This window comes from Otolemur garnettii, unplaced genomic scaffold (assembly GCF_000181295.1).
Source record: "Otolemur garnettii isolate 467f Iridium unplaced genomic scaffold, OtoGar3 scaffold00007, whole genome shotgun sequence".
In the NCBI taxonomy this organism is placed as follows: Eukaryota; Metazoa; Chordata; class Mammalia; order Primates; family Galagidae; genus Otolemur; species Otolemur garnettii.
Genome location: NW_003852402.1, coordinates 768,274 through 788,843, shown reverse-complemented (window position 1 = coordinate 788,843; position 20,570 = coordinate 768,274). Strand labels below are relative to the sequence as shown.

General features: G+C 54.4%; 3 protein-coding genes across 3 annotated transcripts in view; 1 reads left to right on the top strand and 2 right to left on the bottom strand.

Moving 5' to 3' along the window:
• Positions 1-2,512: 2,512 nt before the first annotated feature.
• On the bottom strand, positions 2,513-5,773 carry IL17REL (interleukin 17 receptor E like). The gene is made up of 10 exons (XM_012814109.1): positions 5,665-5,773; positions 5,351-5,460; positions 5,050-5,164; positions 4,400-4,539; positions 4,096-4,167; positions 3,968-4,022; positions 3,360-3,523; positions 3,248-3,292; positions 2,920-2,977; positions 2,513-2,613 (listed from the first exon to the last, which is right to left on the bottom strand). Exons 1-10 carry the CDS (start codon positions 5,771-5,773, stop codon positions 2,513-2,515), a joined length of 969 nt encoding a protein of 322 aa, XP_012669563.1.
• A 2,477-nt stretch (positions 5,774-8,250) lies between these two features.
• LOC100965995 (prothymosin alpha-like) lies at positions 8,251-8,798 on the top strand. Its single transcript, XM_012814108.2, has 2 exons — positions 8,251-8,269; positions 8,315-8,798. The coding sequence occupies exons 1-2, from the start codon at positions 8,251-8,253 to the stop codon at positions 8,728-8,730; spliced, it is 435 nt and encodes a 144-aa protein (XP_012669562.1). The 3' UTR covers positions 8,731-8,798.
• A 4,789-nt stretch (positions 8,799-13,587) lies between these two features.
• The window catches only part of TTLL8 (tubulin tyrosine ligase like 8), a 56,727-nt gene continuing 49,744 nt past the window's right edge, over positions 13,588-20,570 (bottom strand). Inside the window, 3 exon segments of the mRNA XM_012814107.2 lie at positions 13,588-13,762; positions 17,766-17,915; positions 17,917-18,078. Of these exon segments, the coding sequence (XP_012669561.2) occupies positions 13,588-13,762; positions 17,766-17,915; positions 17,917-18,078 (487 nt within the window).

Genomic DNA, 20,570 nt, shown 5'->3' with positions numbered 1-20,570 from the left:
ACAGCACTACACTCACGCCTGTGTGCACACGCATCAGGGGTGTTGGCACCCCCAAACTTCAGGACTGTTCTCAGGTCCAGCCTGGCAGGGGGCAGGCTCTGCCACGTCCACTGCTCAGCTTCATCCCTGGAGGCTATCATCGCCTAGTCCTGGCCCTGCCCACCTTAAGAGGTAACCCTGGGTGCAGTGATACTGTCCCCACCAGCCCCAAGATGGAAATCTCTGACCTCAAGGGAAGAGGCAGTGGTGTTTACTTAATGGAGGCACATGTGACCCTGCACCCCCAGTCTCCCAGGGCAGCAGACACCATTGCAGGAGGGAAAAGGCCCAGTGCCCTCTGGGAGGGCAGAGCCGCAGGCATCTCTGCTAGTGCTCAGGTGGCAAAGTAAGGGCTTAGCGTCCCTCTGTGGTCCTTTAGCATGGATAGCCTCAGTGGGCCTCAGTGGCTCTCATGAGTAATAAATTTCAGAGGACCGCACATCCAAGCAGAAGGCCCAGGCAGGTGGCCCTGGGACCATAGGAGCTGCTGGGGCCTGGGGAGGCATATGCTCTGGCCTGACCCCTGGGAAGGGGTCCAGGTGAGGTGGGTGCCACAGGTGGTACTCAGTGCCTGAGGTCCTCAGGAGAGTCCTCGAAGGGATGGTGAAGGGACAGGTAGACTCCAGCCAACATGTGAGTGCTCTGGGCAGAAGCTGGAGTGGTCCTGGCTGTCTCAGTCTGTTCTGCTACAGAAAGGTGGGGTCACACCCTGCACCCCAGAGCTCAGGGGAAGCAGAATTCAGGACCATAACTGGTGGCTGTGACCATGAGTTATCTGGAGAGAGGCCAGGACCCAGCTGAGGCAGGGCAGAGAAGGGCAGAGCAGGCTCTGGAGACTGGGGAGGGCCAGCCCTTCACATTCTGCTCATCCTCAGATTCAGGGAAGGGCTGCCGTGTTCGTGGGTGGGGGTTTGACCCTGGCCTCAGCCATCAGGTGGAGTCCTGCCCCCGCTGGCAGTGTGGTCAGCACCTACTTGTTCTTGAGATGTCCTCAGGCCACTGTCCCAGGCAGCAGCTGAAGAGAGGGGCTGCTGCACAGGCTGCCCCCTACAAACTGGCCTGGGACATACCTTCCTCCAGCCCTGCCCACTGGATGGGGGACTTCGGTAATGTTGAGAACAGAAGAGGATGCTGTGGCCCCACTCAGGCTGCCCAGGCCTGAACAGTCAGTGCCCCAGGAAGCAGGCATGCCCTCATATCCCCCACTTGGGTGGGGCCTAGCCCGTTGACCCTCTGACCCTGACACTTGCCAGCATGGCACTGGGGCTCTGGTGTTGGCTGGGGTCAGCCTCCAGGGTCAAGTGACCAGCAGGTGACCTCTGATCCAGGCACCAGGCCCTGGGGTGGCCACCACCCCTTTGGCCTGAGATCTGCTGGAGGTGACCTTTGCTGGAGAGTGGGATCCAGACTTGGCTAAAAGCCTTGCTGGAGGAGGGGAGACACCAGTCTATGGTCCCTCCACAGGCCCCAGGAGGTCCTTGTAGGTGGCAGGGTGCAGGCTGCAGGCTGCCCTGCAACTGCTGTGGCTCAGCAGAGCTGGGCAGGCCTGGCATCCTGGCCTGGCCCCAGGTGCCTGAATGAGGGCCACATCTGCCCCTTCTACCTCTCCTGCCTCTGTAGCTCCTGCAACCCACCCTCCACCCAAAGCCAGGTGAGCTTTTGGGCTTGCAGGTGGGGTGCCAGCTCTAATCCCTCCTGAACTGGGAGCCACATCCAGGACACACGTGATTAGCTCCGTCCACTGGTTAAGAGTCCTCCCCTGGTGAGCCCTGGGTCCCAGAAGCCTGGGCTCAGTGGCTGGGTGAGTGGAAGGACAGTCCAAAAAACTGGGCATAACCAGAGCCCTAGCCAGGGAAGGTGGACACCCAGGGAGGAAGTGGCCAGGGAGGGGTACCTGGGACCCGGGTGTGTGGCCCATGGGGATATAAGCCTGGAATGACTCTGGGGCAGGGTGGCCCCTCTGCCCTCCTTCCCCCATAGCCCTAGGTGCCCAGCACTCACAGCATGGGAGGTCACACAACTGCTGTGGGATGGAGACACGTACATCAGCCCTCCAGCCCTGCAGGCACAGGCAGCATGAGAAGCCTGAGAGACTGGGGAGTAGGGGCTTCCCTGTGGGCCTGTGGGGGTGGGGTATGAGGATCGAGGGGAGGGTAGCACCACCCACCTGGATACAGATGCCTGGGGCACAGGCCTCTTCCCAGGGAATGTCCAGGAAGGCGACTGCAGAGTCTGCCCTGGGGTCACCTTGGATCTAGGAAGGCAGGTCACAGGCAATGGGGGCTGGGTGACCAGGCCACCCCATATTCTTTTCCCCAAACCTTTTGCAACTGAACCTGAAAAGCAGGGTTGGCCCTCCATCCTTGCCCGCCAGGTGGGCTAGACCCCACCTAGACTCCAGACAGGCCCAATGACACTGAGCATTTCGGGGAAGTGAAGGGTCCTGCCCATGCCCAGGATGGTGTCCTCCAGCTCACTGAGGCTGCAGGAAGGGGTCTGGCCTGGAGTGCTGGTTGGCAGGCAAGAAGCTGTGACTTCCCTCGGAGACACAGGCGTGCCTGGAAGTGAGCAGGGCTGGACGAGAAGAAGGCAGCCTGGAGGAGGCCCCGATTGGGTACTGGCTGAATGGTCATCTTCCAGGCTGCAGGGGTGGAGAAGTGAGGTCCTCACCAGGCCTAGCACCCTACCTGCTTTCCTTCCTGCCCACAGTGGGCCTGACACCCACCTACTTCACCTCCCTGCTCCCTCTGGGCCTTCACTGGCCCAGGACCCTGTTGTCCTGTGATTCTGGCCAACACTGAGCAGAGCAAAAGGTGAGTATTTGCTGCACCCACCGCTCCTGCCCCAGGCCAGGCACCTCTGTCCTTCAGGAGAGCTCACCTGGGAAGCCACGTTGTTGGAAAGGGCACCTCACCCGGGACCCCAGGTTGGTGGAGAACTGCAAAGAGGAGTAAGGGGTGCAGGTGTGGGAATGGGGGACCGGGGCTGGGATGAGCTGGGTGGACTTCAAGGCTCCTACATGGCTTCCCTCCCTGGTCTTTCCCCACTGTCAGACTAAGACAGGGGTCAGAGGGACATCTAGAAGGCTGGACTCCAGGGCTGGGAAAGGCCCCAGCCTCCCCCTGCCCTGATCCCCAGCCCCTGCCTGCCTCCTTGCCCCTCTCCCAGTGTGGGCAGAGCACCTGACTAGCTGCACTGGACGGCTCACCTTTAGGCAAAGCTGGGGCTGGGTGTCCACCAGCGGGTACTGCACCTGAGGAGAGTTCAGGTCAAGGCCGTGGCCATCCACCTCCAACCCCCACTCCTGCTGGGGCACTCACTATGCCCTGTGCTGGGCGACTGGAGTACTGCAGGTCTTGGCAGGGGCCGCTGGGGCCCAGGCGCCAGCATAGGCTCACTTGGCCGCTAACAGGGCAGGCGGGCTCCCAACTCAGTGCCTGGCTTCCTGGGTGGTAGCGGATGGCATCCCATAGCACTTCTGTGTCTGCAAGGACCCTTCCCACAAACACAGGTCAGTTGGGCCGTCCCCTGGCTGCTGAGGGTCCACAGGGCCTAGCACCCACTCTGGTCCTAGGGCCAGAGGTCAGGAGCAGTTAGCTCTTCTGTGGGTCTCTGAACCCTGGCCCAAGTCTCTGAACATGTGTCCCTGAGCAGAGCCAAGAGTAGGGTATCCCTACGCCTCTGTGGAGCCCCTCTTCACAGACTTGACTTTTTCATGTGAGCCCAGCTACCACCTGTGTGTGCGCACAGTGCAGGTGTGCACACAAACAGTGCACACCCACTTCCGTGCACAGGCTTTGGGGCACATCTCTGGGACGAGCTCTGCAGTGCAGACTTAGGCTGACCTGCCCCCAGCCCGTCCCCCCAGGCGTCAGGCTGTCCCACCCCACTCTCTCCTTCATCCCATCGGGCACCATAAGGCACTTGCCGTCTTCAAAAGGGCAGACCTGGACCCTCACTGCATCAGGAGCAGCAGCCCAGCCCTGCTGGAAGGGCGAGAGTCAGCTCGGCTGCCCAGCCCCTTATGCCCCTAATCAAGGCCACACCTTCACTGACCTCTAGGCACAGGCAGGGCAGCACCTGGCTGTAAGGCAGAGAAACTGTCCTCGAGGAGCTGTTGGCAGTCACCTGTCACAGAGAAGGGGCTGAGGGATGGGGACCAGGGCCAGCAGTGCGGTGACTGGGCCTTTTGGAGGGAACAGGGGGCAAGGGGCCAAGGGCTAGGGGGAGGTGGGGGTGAGCTGGGAGGCATGGGGCACCTGGGACTGCTATAGGGACAGGAGTTGGGGTGGGAGCCAAAGGGAGGGGTGGGCTGAAGGAGGTGGTGGTGGGGTCCCGGTGCCAGGGGCACAGGGCTCACCAGCACAGGTGCGCCGGCGTCCTCACAGGTGAACCACCTGAGGCAGAGCCGCACGTAGTAGTCAAGCCTCCTGAAGGTCGCAGGCACCTGCGCCAGGATGGCCTTGTGCCTGCGGTCTACCCAGTAGTGGAGCTTCCCTGCTGCAGGAGGGGGCAAGTGGGGGACACACAGGGACCAGCCATTGCCAACAAGGGCTCCATCTATCCTGAGAGCCCTGACGTGGTGACCACTACTTGGTTCAGGTGGTTGAGAGTCGCCTACCTGAGGACCCATCAGGATTCCCCAAGGGTGGTTGAAGCGGGGGAGAAGGGGAGGAGGAGCTTGGGGGTATTCCAGGGGAGAGCTGTGGTCTACGCAGGAGGGAGACTCACCAAAGCAGTCAGGCACACTCCTCCCCACGTCCTCCTCTCTGCAGTCTGCAAATGCCAGGGGCAACGGTCACTGGTCACTCAGTTTGGGCCTGGCCACTATGTTTCCGGGAGCTATCCCTCCAGTGGGGCCTCTGCCCATGTCTCCATTAAGCCAAAAGCTCTTGCTGGGAGCTGTCTAGCGTGGGCACCTGACCCCTATCATGTTTGAGTCTGCCTCAAGACAGTCCATCCCTAAGGTCCAGAAAGCAGCTGTGCCCAAGCTGGATGTGGGAACCCCACCTTCCACAAGGTACTGCTGATCAAGCTGGACCCCGCAGAAGTGGGGGATAGTCCTCAGGGTGACGTGGAGGTGCTGGGCCACGCTCACCTGGAAGCAGTTGAAGTGTACCTGGAGCTGGACAGTGCAGGTATGAGCTGGGTGGACCCAAAGGCCACTGCCCAGTGCCCTGGCCAGTTCTGCCTTCATGGCTGAAGCCCAGGGCCTGGGGGGCAGGAGGAGGGGTGCCCAGTGCTCAGGACTTGGGTGGCAAAGCTCTGGATGGGCCAGCAGGTCTGGGTCTTGGTTGGACTCTGGCCTCACCTGCTGCCTCGCCTGCAGCTGGCGGGAGACCCTAGGGACGCGCACACTCTGGCACTGTGTCTCCTGGGTGTAGAGGCTTGTGGAACAGGCCTCTAGGCCACGCAGGCGCTCTGGGGAGGGAGGCCCGGAAGGCACATCAGAGCTGTGTAACCCTCTGCCCTCAGCCTCCTCTCTGTGAAGCATGGTCAGCAGCATGTCCCCCACATCCAAGAGTTGGCTGAGATTGAAGAGCCCAGCGCCTACCACCAGGTCTCCTGGTGTTGCAACACAGACCAGTCCAGTCTGGTCTGGCCACCCCCAAGGCCATCGCTCACCATGCAGGGTCAGGGAGGCTTGAACACGCAGGAGTAGGGCACAGCCATCATGGGGGGTACACTTCAGCACAGTGGAGAGGGTCAGGGTCTCCAGGAGTAATCTGGACATAGATGTGGGGGGCGGCCGGCAGAAGCTGTTAAAAACGTCACCTAGGATGGAGAAAGGTAAGGACTTAGGGCTTCCGATGCTGGGAAGGGCTTATGGGTGCTCTAGTGACAGAGCTGCACAGTTTGGGGAGGGGTCCTCACTGTCTGGCCCCAACACAATTGGGAAACCAGCCCCCTGGCCTAGGGGCCCACCCCAAACCCCTGGAAGTGTCTGTAGGACCCCAGGTATGGGGACCAGGTTGGGAGAGCAGGCTGCCCACCATTCTGCATCTGAGCCGGGGAAGGTGCTGCCTCACCTGGCCAGCAAGATGGGCAAAGGAGCCCACCTCCATCTCACTGGCAAGTCCCATCACCACTGTTCAAAGATGAGCAACATGGGCCTATGGAGGACAACTTATACATGACCCTGAGGTCATTGCAGCCTAGGGCTCTGTCCATAGACAAGAGGTTACATCCTCATAGACAGGACTTGCCCTGGAGGCCTCGGTCAGGGCATGGGCTACCAGGGCCAGAGCAAAGGCCATGGGGGGCAGACTGGCCTGACACAGGCAAGCTGGAGTGGAGTCCCACTCTGGGCGCTGGGGGCTAAGCAATATCTGCTGCTTTTGGTCAGTTAGGCTTGCAAGTGGGACTCAGAGTGGAGGGCCACATAAGCTGCAGAGCCCTGACAACCCAGCCCTTCCACAGAAGGAAGACTGCCACCAAGGCATGGGAACCACATGCAGTAGGTTACTCAGGGGAGCCTGCACTTAAGACGGGGCACCTGATGTCAGAAACAGGCTCAAAGGCATGACGGTGATTAAGAGTCTGAATGTGCTTATGGGGGAAAAAATATAACTCCTGATGATCCCCACTGTGGCCAGGATAGTCACAGGGGTCAGATTTATCCTCCTGTCCAAAACACCCAGGGAGACTGAGACAAAATATATAGTTTCCAGACAGTAGACAGGAGGAAACAAAAGACAGTGATTCCTGAGAAACAGGAGACATACAAGGTGGTCCCCGTGAGTGCAGCAAGCAGTAGCAGGGGGAACCCCAGGTCCAGCCTGGCAGCTCCTGGGGTTTTCAGGACAGAGCATGAGAGGGGGAAAGAGAGAAGTCTGGAGACTATTCACTTTGCAAAGGTTCAATATATACATTAGCACATGTATGTGAGGAAAATACCACCAAAAGGGATTGAGAGAGTGCCCCCTGCATTCACACTGGCCTGCAAGCCTCATGATCACAGAGCAGCAGAGTCCTGCCTCAGTGAGAGAGAATAACTGATCTTAGGCTGAGCATCACTATGGTCTTGCCTAACAAATCAAAAGAGAAATTATAAACTACCTTGAACTGAATTAAAGTGAACAAGTGAACAGGCAACATATAAAAAATTTGAGATTCTTCTAAGCAGTATTTAGGGGAAAAATTTTTTTGTTTTGAGACAGAGTCTCACTTTATCGCCCTTGGTAGAGTGCTGTGGCATCACAGCTCACAGCAACCTCAAACTCTTGGACTTAAGAGATTCTCTTGCCTCAACCTCCCAAGTAGCTGGGACTACAGGCACCTGCCATAATGCCTGGCTATTTTTTGGTTGTAGTTGTCATTGCTGTTTAGCAAGCCCAGGATAGATTCCAACCTGCTAGGTCTGGCATATGTGGCTGGCACCCTAGTCCCTGAGTTACAGGTACCGAGCCTTAGGGGAAATTGTAACCCTAAACTCTCAAAATAGAAAAAAACCCAACAATCTTAAATCAGTGACCTCAGCTTCCACCTTAAGGAACTAGAATAAGAAGGACAAATGGGACCCAAAGTAAGCAGAAGAAAAGAAACGATAAAAACCAGTGCAGAAATCAATGAAATGGAAAACAGAGACACAACAGGGAAAACCAGTGAAACCAAATATTTAAGGGAGAAATAATGCCAGTTCTACGGATTATTCCAGAAAATCAAACATGAAAGAATACTTTGGAATTCATTCTCTGATACCAAAACCTGACAGAGACCTTACAATAAGAGAAAAGTACCTCAGGGGCAGGGCGTGGTGTCTCATACCTGTAATCCCCGCACTCTGGGAGGCCAAAGTGCATGGATGACTTGAGCTCAGGAGTTCAAGACCAGGCTGAACAAGAGCGAGACCTCATCTCTACCCAAAATAGAAAAACTAGCTGGGCATTATGGCAGGTGCCTGTAGTCCCAGCTACTTGAGAGGCTGAGGCAAGAGAATCTCTTAAGCTCATGAGTTTGAGGTTACTGTGAGCTGTGATGGCATAGCACTCTACCGAGGGCAACACACTTAAACTCTGTCTCAAAAGAAAAAGAAAACCAAATCATGGTAATTCACTGTGTTAACAAATTAAGAAGAATACTTCAGATCATCTCCATGGTCACAAAAATTTTTTTTGACAAAATCCAGCATCTATTCCTGATGAAAACTCACCAAAAATAGAAAGGAACTTCCTCAACTTGACAAAGCCATCTACGGAAACTACATCCAACATGATATTTAAGACTGAAGGTATGGACTGGCAGCTCTGAAAAGCCATCTTTGCATTGTTCCCAGCCTGGCTTCCTCCTCGCAATCTCCTCCGCCGCTGCGGACTCTGGCAGCTTTATCACCAGAGTCCCCGAACTCTCACTTTCTCTTCCATCCCCCGCATCGGATCACCGACGTGCCCCACCAGGTCAGACGCAGTGGTGGACACCAGCTCCAAGATCACCACCAGGGACTTACAGGAGAAGAAAGAAGCTGTGGACGAAGCAGAGAATGGAAAAGACGCCCCTGCTACTGGGAAGGCTAATGAGGAAAATGGGGAGCAGGAGGCTGACAATGAGGTAGATGAAGAAGAAGAAGGTGGGGAGGAAGAGAAGGAGAAGGAGGAAGAAGGTGATGAGAAAGCTGAGGCCACCACAGGCAAACTGGCAGAAGATGATGAGGATGTTGATACCAAGAAGCAGAAGACTGAGGAGGATGACTAAACAGCCAAAAAGGAAAAGTTAAATTAAAAAACAACAAAAAAAAGGCCACCGTGACCTATTCACCCTCCACTTCCTATCTCAGAATCTAAAGGTGGTCACCTTCAGTGGAGAGGCCCGCCCACCGCAGGCAGGGCTACCCGCAGGTGACCTGTATTCTTCACTACCCAACCCAAACCACAGGAATTTGCAACAGGGGAGGAAAAAAGAACCAAAATTTCCAAGGCCCTGCTTTTTTTCTTAAAAGTACTTTAAAAAGGAAATTTGTTTTTATTTTTTATTTAATTGTATATTTTTGTACTTATTGTTAGGGGTCAGCCATTTTTAATGATTTTGGATGACCAAAGCAGCCTTCAGAGCAGTCTCTGTCCCACTTTTGACTCTGACTTTACTTGTGGTGTGACCACGTTCATTTTAGTCTCAAAGGAGAAAAAAAACCTTGTAAAAAAAAAGAGCAAAAATAACAACAAAAAACAATCTTATTCTGAACATTCCAGTAACTTTTTTGGTGTATGTACTTAGCTGTACTATAAGTAGTTGGTTTGTAGGAGATGATTAAAAAGGCCAAAGATAAAAGGTTTCTTTTTTTCCTTTTCTTTTTTTTTTTTTTTTTTTTGTCGATGAAGTTGCTGTTTATTTATTTATTTTTTGGCCTGTTTGATGTATGTGTGAAACATGTCATCCAACAACAAACCGGAATTTTATTTTGCTGAGTTGTTCTAGAAAAAAAAAAAAGCTAAAGGAACAGATTTTTCAAGGATTGGGAACAAGACAAGGATCTCTATGCTTATTACTTCTTTTCAACATTGTACTAATGATCCTAGTCCATGTAATAAGGCAATAAAAAGAAATAAAAGGCTTTCTGTTTTAAAAGGAAGAAGTTGAAGATGAACTCTGACCTTGTCTTTGCTCAAAATTAACTTCCTAAGGGGTCTGAGAGGGTCAAGTCTAAAGACCATCAGTTTTGCTTAATAGTCCACCTCACCCGACTCAGCATCACAAAATGATTAGCAGACTCAGGAGTTCTAGACCAGCCTGAGCCAGACAGAGACCCGTCTCTACTAAAACCAGAAAAACTAAAGCAAGAGGATCTCTTGAGCCCAAGAGTTTGAGGGTGCTTAGAGCCATGATGACTCCACGGCACTCCACCCCAGGTGACAGAGTGAGACTCTGTCTCCAAAAAAAAAAAAAAAAATGTTGATGGAATCTACAAAAAAGGTACTAAAACTAATAAATAAGTTTAGCCAAGTTACAGGATGCAAGATCAATATACAAAAATCCACTTTGTCAGTAGTGCACATTGAAATATTTAAAATATAACAAAGCCCAATGGGTCAGGGATTAAAAAGCCAGGTAATTGGCAGGGGGGACTTTTTTTTTTTTTTTTTGAGACAGATCCTCAAGCTGTCCCCCTGGGTAGAGTGCTTGGCATCACAGCTCACAGCAATCTCCAACTCCTGGGATCAAGTGAGTCTCCTGCCTCAGCCTCCCAAGTAGCTGGGACCACAGGTGCCCACCACAACGCCCGGCTATTTTTTGGTTGCAGCCATCTTTGTTGTTTTGGTGGGCCTGGGCTGGATTGGAACCCACCACCTTAGTGTATGTGGCTGGCGCCTTAGCCGCTTGAACCACAGGCACCAAGCCAGCAGTGGGGGACTTTGTCTCCAAACCTGTATCTCCTCTCCTGGGAGGGTCGGCCACAGAGCTTGGTGTACAGTGACCTGAAGAGGAGTGACTGTGCTTTAGAATTCTTTCTTCATCTAAGTTGTCACTCATATGTGTGAGGGCAACAAAAAGACTACCCTCTTTATGTAAGAGATAAGAAATCTGCATCTTTTGCCCTTTTCTGGAAAAAAAGACAAAGACCTAGTCCAATTCTAGGCAACCAAGAAAAGGGTCAAAAAGAGAATATAAAAAAAGGCAAGGCTACAGAGCAGCAGGCTTCATGACGAGCATGGAACTGACAAGATACACAGAGCTAGTGAAAAGGGCCAGAAGGAAAAGTGGCTTATCATAAAATAAATTGTATAAAAACAAGAATAGGCTCTTGTCCCAAATTAAGCTAACAAAATGGGGAGGAGGGTATGCAGAAAGTCGAGGGAGAGAGGAGAATGTGCAGGTCAAGTGAGGCAGAAACACAAGAATTCTCTGGGGCACAAGTATGTGGAAATAACCATGATCCTAAAATTCATCACGAAGGCTTAGAAATTAATATATTTTGCCTTACTCAAAATAAGGCACACAATAGACACCCACAGAGTCTTACTGTAAGAAAGCCCAGCAAACGTGTCTCAAGGAGAAACAGAGACTCCAAGGGAAGAAGTGGGCTACGGAGAGGAATGCAATCATGGGAACTGGGGACGTGAGGCCGTGAGCCGAATCAGCACCGACAGAGGAGGGGGCTGGAAACAAACTGTGTTTAAAAATAAGCTGGGAGTTATGTTTCCGGCACTATGGTAGACCAGGTGAAAACAACTGATTATTCTGCAGAAAAAACATACAGATAAAAAACATTCCTTAAAAATTGTGAGAGCTGTGTAAGAGATTCTACACGGGGGCTTTGGAGTATGCTTTAACTTTCTCATTATGGTCTCAGCATAAATTTATACAATGTTTACAAAGACAATAACATGATTTTAAAAAGTCCACTGGGGTATCATTTACATTAGGGGGAAAAGTTTCTTAAGAGGAAACGGGGATTTCCACCACTGCTGGGTCACATAAGGTGGTGCAGCCACTCTGGAAAGCACTGCACTGTCCAACAAACAGAACTCCAAACTCCCACAAGCCCTCTCCCAGCCAGGAGCCAGGGTGCCCTTGTCCTTGTGCCAGGCCTGGACAGTGCTGCCTGGGCTCTGTGAGGAGATTTGGGAACTGCCAATAGACCCATGGCTCACCCTGCTTAGGAGGGGACCCTGGCTGCCCAGGGTGGCTCAGGGCACACCTGCCTTCCCAATGGACAAAGTGAACTGGAGGCTGGGTAGGCCTCAGAGCTGCGTGGGCCCAAGACTTGGAGGGCAGCACTTGAGTGTCCAGAACCTGAGCCAACCCCTACCCCAAGAGGCTGAATGTACTCACGGTTCATGTGGCTCCTGCAGGCAACGCCCTGGAGAGAGAATAGGGAGGGGTGAGCTCAGTGGGATGACCTCTTCTCCCATCTCTACCCAGCCATGGGTTGCACCCCCATTCTGTGCCAGCCCTGCCCCCACTCCCCAGTTGCCTTCAGCCCCTGGCTCCTGCTCAGCATGGGGTGGGGGGTGGCCTGGAAGAACCCAACAGGGCCAGCATATGGCTGGCAGTCAGTGAATGACCCTGGGGCCCCACCTCAGGCTGACCCCACACTCTTGTTCACTCACTCAGCAGATCTTGACCGAGCCTGTGCGAAGCCTGCCTAGTTCCAAACAGCTCTTGGTTTTTTCTTTTCTTTTTCTTTTCTTCCTTTCCTTTCTTTCCTTCCTTCCTTTCTTTTCTTTCTCCTTTCTTTCTTTCTCTCTTTCTTTCTTTCTTTCCTGACAGTGTCTCTATCACCCAGACTAGAGTACAGTGACATTATCATGCTCACTGCAGCCTCAAACTCCTAGCCCAAGCGATCCTCCCACCTCAGTCTACCAAAGTGCCTGGATTAAAGGCATGAGCACCTCACCTGTCCCTCAGTTTATTCTTATTCCCACTTCAACTCTTGCCTGCCTGAGGTAATGTCCAAAGAGGGGGACCAGGCATGAGGATGGAGGGACTTGGATTTGTGACCAGGCTCCAACTGGGCAGAAGGGTCTATGGGGAGTGGCTGCTCCTGGGCAACTGAGGGTGCAGGATACAGGGACCCAGCGTGACTAGGTGGGGCTGTGGCTACCTAGCTGAGCACTCTTGGAGCCAAGGAGGGTCCCTGGTGGGCCATAGGAATCTAGGCCTCCCCGTGTGGTCACAGCTCTGGGCACTGACCTCCTGGTGTCAGCACAGATTCCATGTGGCAACATCAGTCGCCCCATTCCTGGGAGAGAACTGACCTGCTCTGGACACAGGCAGCTCAGGCTGTTAAGGGGGAGATGGCAGATGGGGATCCTGGACCTCTGATCAGCCACGTAGAGACATGAGGAAATAGCGGACAGGTCCATCTCTATCCCTTGAGTCTCAGTCCTTCCTCTACTCCTCTTTCTAAATAAACTTTTAATTTTGGAATAATTTTAGATTTATAGAGAGTTTACCCTGTCTTCCCTAATGTTAATATCTTAGGCTGAAACTTCCATGTGGACTCATGCTGTTCCCACCAACGTCTGTCTTCTTTGCTGGATCCAGTCCTGGCCCCATGCTGCATGTAGTCTTCCTGTCCTGACCCATGGGACTTTCTAAGCACCCTAACACCTCCCCAGAGATTGCTGACATGTACCCCTTCTCAGAGTCATAGGAGCACAGACTGGATCAGGCCTCCTGGTCCTTGCAGCCCTGTGCTCAGCCCCCACTGAGGAGCAGGCCATCACTGACCTGATGTGGCCCAGGAGTTCTGACCAGCAGAAGAGGCTGAGCCCATCTTAGGTCCTCTGTCCATCTGGTCTGATTAGAGGCCAGGGTGGGAAGTGGGCAGGTCTGAGCAGCCCCCAACCCCACCTGCCCAATGGGAGGAGACCCTACCTGGCCCACAGAGGACGGGGCTTGGCCTGGGTAACAGAAGGGGGCAGTGGTGTGATTCCCTGGCCACCCTCACTCCCTCCCATCAGCCCCAGATGCCCAGCACAACCTGTGGAACCCTCTGCCTGCTGGACACCCACCAGCTTAGGGGAAAGAGCGAGCCCCTGGAGGGCAAGTGGAAGACAGAAGGGTGGGCTGGGTATGTGAAGGGCGGACACTGTCCAGCCCACTGGGCACCTAGAGCTGGGCACTCAGCACTGAAGCCCACACAGGTGGTGCTGTGGCCCCGTGGGTCTGGGGTGCAGGAGAGGCCTCCATGGGGTCCTTCAGTGCCCTGGGTCTCTTCTGCCCCTGGTACTCCCCCCGGGGACGCCGGAAGAGGGACTCGCAAAGGCCCCAGGCCAGAGAGTACCTTTGGGCAGGTGGGGACAGAGGAGCGGCTGCCCCTCCCCACCGGCGGGGATTTCTGTTGGGCTTCTTGGGGCTTCCCAGCGGCGGGGCGCAAGGGTAGAGTCTGTCGGGGTGGGGCACCCAAGGCGCTGGCCAGGGAATGGGGCAGCATCAACCAGAGCCCCGACCCCACGCCCCGGGCGGCGCCACCTGCCACCCACGACCGCCCCACAGGGGGATCCATGTTGCCCGCTGCCCCACCCACGCCTGCCCTCCTGCTCGTGCGCCAGGTAGGTCAGCACGTCCCGAGGTAGGTTCCTGGCTCAGGGCTACCTCCATCGGCTTGCCCCACCCCTTTGCCGAACGACCACCTCCTCCCAGGCTCCACCCCTCCCACTCGCCCTGACCCCCTCAGCGCAGCCCCGCCTCTCCCCCCTCCTTTGCCCTCCCCACTCCAGTGTCCTGGGCAGGACCAGAGGCAGCCCTCCATCCTTGGCAGGGGCAGCCCTGGGGGCCCTTTCCAGTAACTTCCTCCAGGCTCCCTTTCCCCTTCATCTTGGATCCCTCTCCTGCCCTCACTCTCTTTTCTCTGAGAGTTGAGGGCTCAGCCTCTAGCCCCTTGGTCCTCCTGTAGGCGCAGACCCTGTCACATATGCTGCGGGCACACATCTTCTTCTGAAGCTTCTCTCCAAACCCGCCTCCAGGTTCCCCAACTCATGAAACATCTCCATCAGGGTAGAAGGGCATGACACTCTGAGGTCTTACCTTCAGTCTCTGCCACCCAGGATCCTCAGTTCTGCCCCTCCCATTCTCTCATGTCCACTGCAGGGTGGGCCCAGGCCACCACCCTGCCCACCTGAACCTGCCATCTGCTCCACTTCCACTGGTTCCCCCTACCATTTAAAGGGAGCCTCTTCTAGTCTCCCCCTTCCTTGACCCTCACTCTTGCCCCCTAGCCCTGCACCCTGCCCTGAACCTGACTATTCCATCCACTCACTCAGTCCTTTGCCAGACACTCTTCCCAGGCCTGTGGAGCTGCCTGGGTGTCCCCTAAGTATCCCCAGGGTGGCCAAGCCATTGCCTCTGCAAGGCACATCTTACTCCTTGCTATCCCCCACACTGGAACAGTGCACACAGCAGGTGCTCAGTAAGCAGCCCCCAGCCCTGTGACACCTTCTGTGTTCTTTCCATGCCTGTGTCCCCACTGTGCCTGGGCCAGGCTTGGGCCCTGGGGGCTCCTGGGATGTGCCAGGTACAGTCTTGCAGCAGGTGCTGAAGGGCTTCTCTCATAAGGCTGAGTCACCCACCCTGAAGCAAGTCCCGGGTGCCATTCACAGCCTTGTGTCCTCCCCTGCGGCTCCCTCCAGACTAAGGATGGCTTCTTGCCAGCATTCCCTCAGCAGTGTCCACTCAAGCCCAAATGCCAACATGGAGCCCAGTACCCTGCAGGTGCAATACGCTTCCACAGACACCCAGAAGGGCTTGCAGGCTGCTCTTCTAGAGAGACGTCTGAGGTGGACAGCCCACAGGAGAGTTGGGAGCCAGCTCATCCTGCCCCAAGGGACTTTTACTTGCAGCCTCCTATGGCCACCCCTGCCTCAGCAATGCCCCCCACCCCATCCTCCATCTGTGTGGAGTGTCCAGCTGGTGCCCAGCTGTGGAGAAACCAGGGCCTCACCTGAGAACAGGAGAGGCCACATTCCGAGATGCGGGGGATGGCCAGGCCTCGGTAAGTGCCCCAGACCAGGCAGAGAAAGGCAAGTGCTGGCCCGGCTGGCATCTGGCTGTGGAGCAGAGGAGAGAGGAGTATCCAGACTGACTGCAGCTTCAGCCCCAGAGATAGACAAGAGAGAGCTGAGGAGTGGCTTCAGCTCCACAGCAAGGTACACTCCGCCTCCTGTGAGACATGGCCTAAGTGAACCGGCAGAGGGCAGCCCCCAGACGTGCCCACTCGCCAGGGCTTGAAGACTCCAGCCAGACCCCATGGAGTTCTAGGCTGCTATGAGAAGTGTCCTGAGCCCTTGAGGCCATAATGATCCCAGGTAAGAGGGCTCCCTGTGGGGCTGGCTGGTAGGACAGGGCTGGCTCTGGGCCTGTGGGGTAAGGAGCCACTTGTGTACGCCCCCATCTCTCAGGTATGTGTCCTGACAACGGGAGACAGTAGCCAATTGCCCTGTTGAGCCTGACTGGGCTCACAGAGAGGAGAGGAAATGTGGTGGGCACCTGCACCTGATGGCTTCACCCCAACCCCTGAGGGACAGCTCCTTCCTGGGACTTGAGGCTCCACCTCAAGTCCTCAGGGCTCCCTTCCCAGTCCTGCAGTGCCCATGGGTTAACGTGGGCCTAACTGCTGCTCAGGGAATCGTTCCGTGCTCCTTTTCTTACCTGAAGCTTCTCATGCAGCACTGTTTGCCTCCTGCCTCTGCCAGCTTCATGCAGGGCAGCAGGAAAGAGCCAGGTTGTGCTTGGGGGGTGCCTCAGATCCTCCCCTCCAGGACAGGCCCGGAGTCTCATGTCCAGTCCTCACCCCGCTGCAGCTGAGCAGTGCACGGGCTCCCTGCACCTGCCCACTTCCATGCCAGGGGGCAGGAAATGGGATGTCTGGCTGGAGAGCAAGGGCCCACGGGGTGTGCTGGGCCTGGGCAGGGAACCCCCACAGTGCATCCCAAGTGTTCAGGGCAGCATTACTCCTAGGTGGGGGAGGACATAGGCCTCGGAAGCATGTGGATGAGGCATCAGCCCCAGGGCATGAAACAAAGCAGGAACTCACTGCTTGCCCATGACTGTGGACCCATACTCCACCCCACCTAGATGCAGGAGCAGCTGCCCAGCCTCCCTCCCACCTGGGCCAGCACCTCCAGCCTGCCCCACCTGGTCTAGAGTGCTTTGGGGCTGGGATGCCTGTGGTCACTACTGGGCCCTGTGTACCCTACCCTGTCAGTGAGTAGTGTACTTATGGCCCCAGGGCCCTGGAGACCAAGCACCCAATGCCAGCCTCTACACCAAACAGTACAGCAGGCTGGGATGCCTGAGGGTGGCCCAGGAAGGCAGGCTCTGGCCCTCCCATGGTCCCAGGCTGGCCCAGGCCCTGAGATAGGCACCTCCACCTCACTCCACCAGCCTGAACTTGAGGCCTCTGGCAAGTGCCGCAAAAGTACCTTCCTATTGACAAATGGCAAATGGGGAGTGCTGTGTCTGTGGCAGAGATCTCCAAAATGATTTTCATGGGCATGGCCCACAGGAGTGGTGAGAACAGATGCCCAGTGGGCCCACTCACACTCTGAGCCCCTCTTTGTGGCCTTTCCAAATCAGGCCCACCTACCAGGTGACATACCTGTCACCTCAAATGTGCTATGCCAGTACCACAATGAAGTGGCCACAGGAACCACCCAGGGGAGAGGGGCTGGTGCTGGTCTCCGGCCCAGGGAAAGATGGTGGAGCTGGGCCCCTCACTCCTGCCCCTTGCCACCCTGTCTAGTCTGAGGCCAAGGGGGATCCTAGCTGTCTTTGAGGGCTGGAGGATTTGAACCCTCTCAATGTCCACAAAGACCTGGCCCTGGCCCTGGGGACTCCTTGGCAGCTCTCCTTGTCCTGTGCAGGCTCCAGCAACTGGGAGCACCCCAGCCTGAGCACAAGGAGGTCTTCAGGTATCTCTCCACGCTTGGGTCTCCCACATGGCCTACTGACCACCAAGGGGCCCAGAAGTCCGACTTCAATCGAATCCAAAGGGCACAACCTGGGGTGGACACCCACTCACTCCCACCACACAGCACCAGGTTGGAAGGAACCACATGGGTGCAGAGAACTGGAGCAGCACAGTGAGACTTTTGTTGAATAAATGAGTGAATAAATGATGAGTGACACAGAGGGGCACCTTACCCTGGGGAGGGACCGTCCTACACACCAGGTCTCATCCTCTCCCGTCCTGTGGCCAGGGCAGGGGTTGGGGGAATGCGGGGCATGGGGTTGGGCTGGGGTACATGGCATGCAGGCACCAAGAGAGGGCGGGGCTCGGTAAGAAATACCATGGTGAAGATTGCACAATTTCTCTAAAATAGCTCTGTATACAAGGTCCCTCATCTATGTGCAGGTCTCCAAACAAGCCAGGCCCGAAGGCCGCAGGGGCCTAGGCACGCCTCGTCCGGGTCCTCGTCCTTGTCCCACGCGGGTCCTCACGTCAGGGGGTCCACGGGCTGCTGCCCTGTCCGCTGCCAAGTGGCACGAAGGAGGCGCCGTGCAGGACCGCAACGCAGAAGGAGCGGCAGCGCTTGCAGGGCCCGACCAGTGGCAGCGAGCTGTGGCACACCAGGCACGGCGCTCGGCGGGGCCTCGGCAGCCCTGCGAAGAGAGGGGCCCTGAGACCGCGCCCTGGCTCCGCCCGCGCCCTTGGTCTAGCGCACTGCGGACCGCCCCCTCGGCCCAGCTGCCCACTCGGGCCGCGACCCCAGGCCCCACTGTCCTGCAGACCACCCCCGCTGCCCACCTGGGCCGTGCTTCCCGGCCCCTCTGTCCTCCAGATCACCCCCACTGCCCACCCGGGCGTGCCTCCAGCCCCCGAGATCACGTCCTCCACCCCCGCCTCCTATAAGACTGATCAAGATGGGGAGAAAGGCACAAATAATAAGTATTAGAGGTAAAAATACAGACATTGGCTCACATACCGCAGAGACTGCAAAGATTAAGAAGGGATGAAGGGTTGACTCCACATCCGCAGCTCAGCGCCACTTACCGCGCTAAGGGAATAGAGGAAGACCCCAAAGGACCATCTCAACAAATGCAGGGAAAACACTCCAAAAATTCATTGTCATTCATGATTAAAAACAAAACGTGAAAGATAACTCTTAGCAAATTAGGACAGCAGAGAAGGTCCTCCATCTGACAAGGTGTCTGTGGATCCCTGCCCACTTTCCACAGGAGGCCCTGGAAATTGCAGTGAGGCATGAGAGCACAAACCAGGAAGAGCACGGAGGAGGAAGGAACAGGGAGTCTATCTGCAGGTGAAGTGGTTATGTAGAAAATACCAAGGCATCTGCCAACTACCAGAACCAGGATTTGCCCACACTTTGGGACACAGTGTCAATGTGCAAAAACCATTGCACTTTCTATATTTTAGCCACAAACAACTGGAAAACAAAATTTCAAATACCATTTATAAAAGTATCAAAAAAATACCAAATGCCTAGGAATAAGTTGTTTTTTTTTTTTTTTTTTTGAGACAATCTCAAGCTGTTATCCTGGGTAGAGTGCTATGATCAGCATATCTCACAGCAACCTCCAACTCTTGGGTTCAAGTGATCCTCTTGCTCAAGCTAAGTCTCAAACTACTGAGCTCAAGTAATCCACCCACCTTGGCCTCCCAGAGTACTAGGATTACAAGTGTGAGCCACTGCACCTAACCTATAGGAATAAATTCAACAAAAATTATCTATGCAGGTTCAGCACCCATAGCTCAGTGAGTAGGGTGCCGGCCACATACCCTGAAGCTGGCGGGTTGGAGCTTAGCCCGGGCCTGCTAAACAACCATGACAATTGCACCCCAAAAGTAGATGGGCATTGTGGTGGGCACCTGTAGTCCCAGCTGCTTGGAAGGGTGAAGCAAGAGAATCGCTTGAGCCCAGGAGTTTGAGGTTGCTGTGAGCTGTGATACCTCTGCACTCTACCAAGGGCGATATAGTGAGACTCTGTCTCAAAAAAAAAAAAAAAATACTGAAAATAAAATACATTAAAAAAAAGAAATTTATCTATGCAGAAAACACTGCTTAGAGAAACTAAAAGATACATAATTGTTGACATACATCATCTGCAGACATTAGAAGCTTCAATGTCAATTCTCCCTACAATATTTATTTATTACTATTATTTTTTAAGACAGAATCTCACTATGTCACCCTCAGTAGAGTGCTGTGGAATCATAGCTCACAGCAACCTCAAACTCTTGGGCGTAAGTGATTCTCTTGCCTCAACCTCCCAAGTAGCTGGGACTACACGAGCCCACAACAACGCTCCACTATTTTTGTTGTTGTAGTTGTCATTATTTAATAGGCCCGGGCCAGGTTTGAACCTGCCAACCCCAGTATATGTGGCCAGCGCCCCAACCACTGAGCTACCTGCGCTGAGACTCCCTAAGATATTTATGTGATGCAATCCAAATAAAAATCCTACAAGGTTGGCTTTTTTTGGTAGAAATTGACAAACCTTATTTCAACACTATAATAATTAGGACTGTAGTACGGCATGAGTACAGGTAAACAGATTGGTGACAGTACAGGCAATCAGAATTGATTTGATAGAGTGTATTTCTGACACAGATGCCAAAGCAATTCAGTGGAAGGAAGGATGATCTTTTTGGTAATGGTGTTGGAACAACTGTACATCCACAGGAAAATGAAGTGGACCCTGACCTCTTCACACTAACTTAAAATATAGAGACAAACCTTTAAATCTAATGTTTTACTTGGGAAGCATGAATTGCAATTTGGGGCACACAAACAGACCAGGTGAGGTGGTCTTCAGTATGGTGGAAGAATAAAGAGAAAGTTGAGAGTTTGCTATCAACAGTAAGAGAAATGCTACATACGGTTTGGAAATAAATTTCACTGACACTAGTAAGGTCTTGGGGTGCTGTCAAGTTCTGATTGGCAAGTGACAGTGGCAAACCAGTTTTAGAACCATAGCAGGTAACTTCAGCAGCCATTGGTCTTAAGACTATAGTAGGCTGGGCTCAGCGCCTGTGGCTCAAGTGGCTAAGGCGCCAGCCACATACACCTAAGGTGGTGGGTTCGAATCCAGCCCGGGCCCACCAAACAACAATGATGGCTGCAACCAAAAAA

Coding starts and splice junctions, on each gene's coding strand:
- IL17REL (XM_012814109.1), bottom strand. CDS start 5,773: ATGTCCAGATTACTCCTGGAGACCCTGACCCTCTCCACTGTGCTGAAG. Junction 5,165..5,350: donor AGCTGCAGGCGAGGCAGCAG/GTGAGGCCAGAG, acceptor TGCACTGTCCAG/CTCCAGGTACACTTCAACTG. Junction 4,168..4,399: donor ACGCCGGCGCACCTGTGCTG/GTGAGCCCTGTG, acceptor TCTCTGTGACAG/GTGACTGCCAACAGCTCCTC.